This window comes from Silene latifolia, chromosome 2 (genome assembly GCF_048544455.1).
Source record: "Silene latifolia isolate original U9 population chromosome 2, ASM4854445v1, whole genome shotgun sequence".
In the NCBI taxonomy this organism is placed as follows: domain Eukaryota; kingdom Viridiplantae; phylum Streptophyta; class Magnoliopsida; order Caryophyllales; family Caryophyllaceae; genus Silene; species Silene latifolia.
In genome coordinates, this window is record NC_133527.1 from 78953335 (window position 1) to 78955121 (window position 1787).

The 1787-nt window shown below is 38.9% G+C and overlaps 1 protein-coding gene across 1 annotated transcript; it reads left to right on the top strand.

Annotated features, from left to right (window-relative positions):
• Positions 1-389: 389 nt before the first annotated feature.
• LOC141640999 (uncharacterized) lies at positions 390-1439 on the top strand. The gene has a single exon (XM_074449677.1). It carries the CDS (start codon positions 390-392, stop codon positions 1437-1439), a length of 1050 nt encoding a protein of 349 aa, XP_074305778.1.
• Positions 1440-1787: the final 348 nt, after the last annotated feature.

Below are 1787 nucleotides of genomic sequence, written 5' to 3' on the forward strand. Positions count from 1 at the left end.
AGGAAGAAGGTCCGAGATAAGATAGGCCGAGTACAGGGTCCTGGATACAGTGGAATCTAACCCCTGAGTCGAGGTCTGAAAGACTTGACCACAAGGACAACTTTCTTTATATTAGATGCTACTGGTCAAGCTTAACTACTCTCCATACGAGCTGTTTTCAACTCATATCCCGGTGCGAAAGTCTCTGGTGAAGTGAAAGATTATTTCGGATTTCTCTTTTTTGTCACAAGCATATGTATTTTATAAATTATCACAAGCCGAAGTTATCAACTTATACTTATATAAGTTAAGGTCTATCTTTCAATATCGTGGAACGTTCTATTCGATCTCATTGACCCCTTCGTTTTTTGCTTTGCTAAGGCTTCTATGCTAGGAATAAAATAGATCTTATGGGGATTTTAGAAACTCGAATAAAGCATAATAAGTTCAGTAATATTGCTGAGTATGGTTTTAGTAGATTTGTTGTCTTAACTAATAATGGGTCTCACCCTAATGGTCGCATTTGGGTCATTTGGAGGAAAAATTTGGGTTATGATATCATTGTGGTGGACATCTCCAGCCAGTGGATTCATTTGTTAATCAAGATAGAAGGCAAGCAATACTATGTGACTATGGTGTATGCTTCTAACAGTGCAACTACCAGACATGTTCTATGGGAATTTTCGATCAAGCAGAACATTCAAGAGGCTTGGATCCTGATGGGTGATTTCAACTGTGTGCGTACTATGGAGGAGATGATCAGTAATTCTCGTCCTGATTACCAAGATATGGCTGATTTTAATGATGGGATTAAGCAGGCTAAATTAGATGACCTGGCTAGCACGAGGTGTTGTTTTACTTGGACAAATAAACAGGAAGAATGGGATAGGAAATGGATGAAATTGGATAGAGCTCTTGTTAATGGAGAGCGGGTTCTCAGGTTTCCTAGTTCATGTGCTGCTGCCTTTGAACCTGGAGTGTCTGATCACTCACCAATATGTGTGACAGCTGATTGCAATGAAAAATACATTCCTAAATCTTTCAAGTTTTTAAACTGCTGGGCTCAGCATCCAACATTTCACCAGCTGGTTGCAGCTAAATGGGAGTGGTCAACAAACGGTAATTGTATGGAAAGTGTTCTTCAATGCCAGAGGACCCTTAAGAAAGACCTGAAACAGTTACATAGAGCAAACTACTCTGGGATTACTGATAGGGTCCTTCTTCTTTGGGAGCAGCTGAAGACCTGTCAACAACAATTTCAAACTGACCCTTTAAATGGAAATCTTTTGCAACAAGAAAAAGTACTTTGTGACAGCTATTGCAAGTTCAGAAATATTGAGCTTCAAATTGCTTATCAAAGAGCAAAGACGCATGAAATAAAAATGGGGGATGCCAGCACTTCATACTTTTTTGCTAAGGTTGCTCTAAGAAGAAATACTAATGCAATTTCTGGGATTTGAGATAGCAATGGGACTATGTGATGCGTGTCTATTATATGATGTTTTACACCTCATTCTACATGCGTTTCAGAGCTGAATTAGTAGTTTATTCTACTATTTTTCCTATTTTCGTCTACTTTTGTGTTTTTGTGTGATATTGCAGAAATATGAAGATTTCAGCGGAAAATGAGCCGAATCCATCCCTAAGTGTTTAGCATAGCATTTGACATGAAGGGAAAGCTTGAGGAGTGAACTTGGTGCGCGTTTCAAGGCCTAAAGATAGCAAAAGCATGAGTGCGTACAAGTTACAAGTATTTGACAAGCAAAGAAGCACTTCACGATATTGCAGCCTGCTTCATATGGCAATAT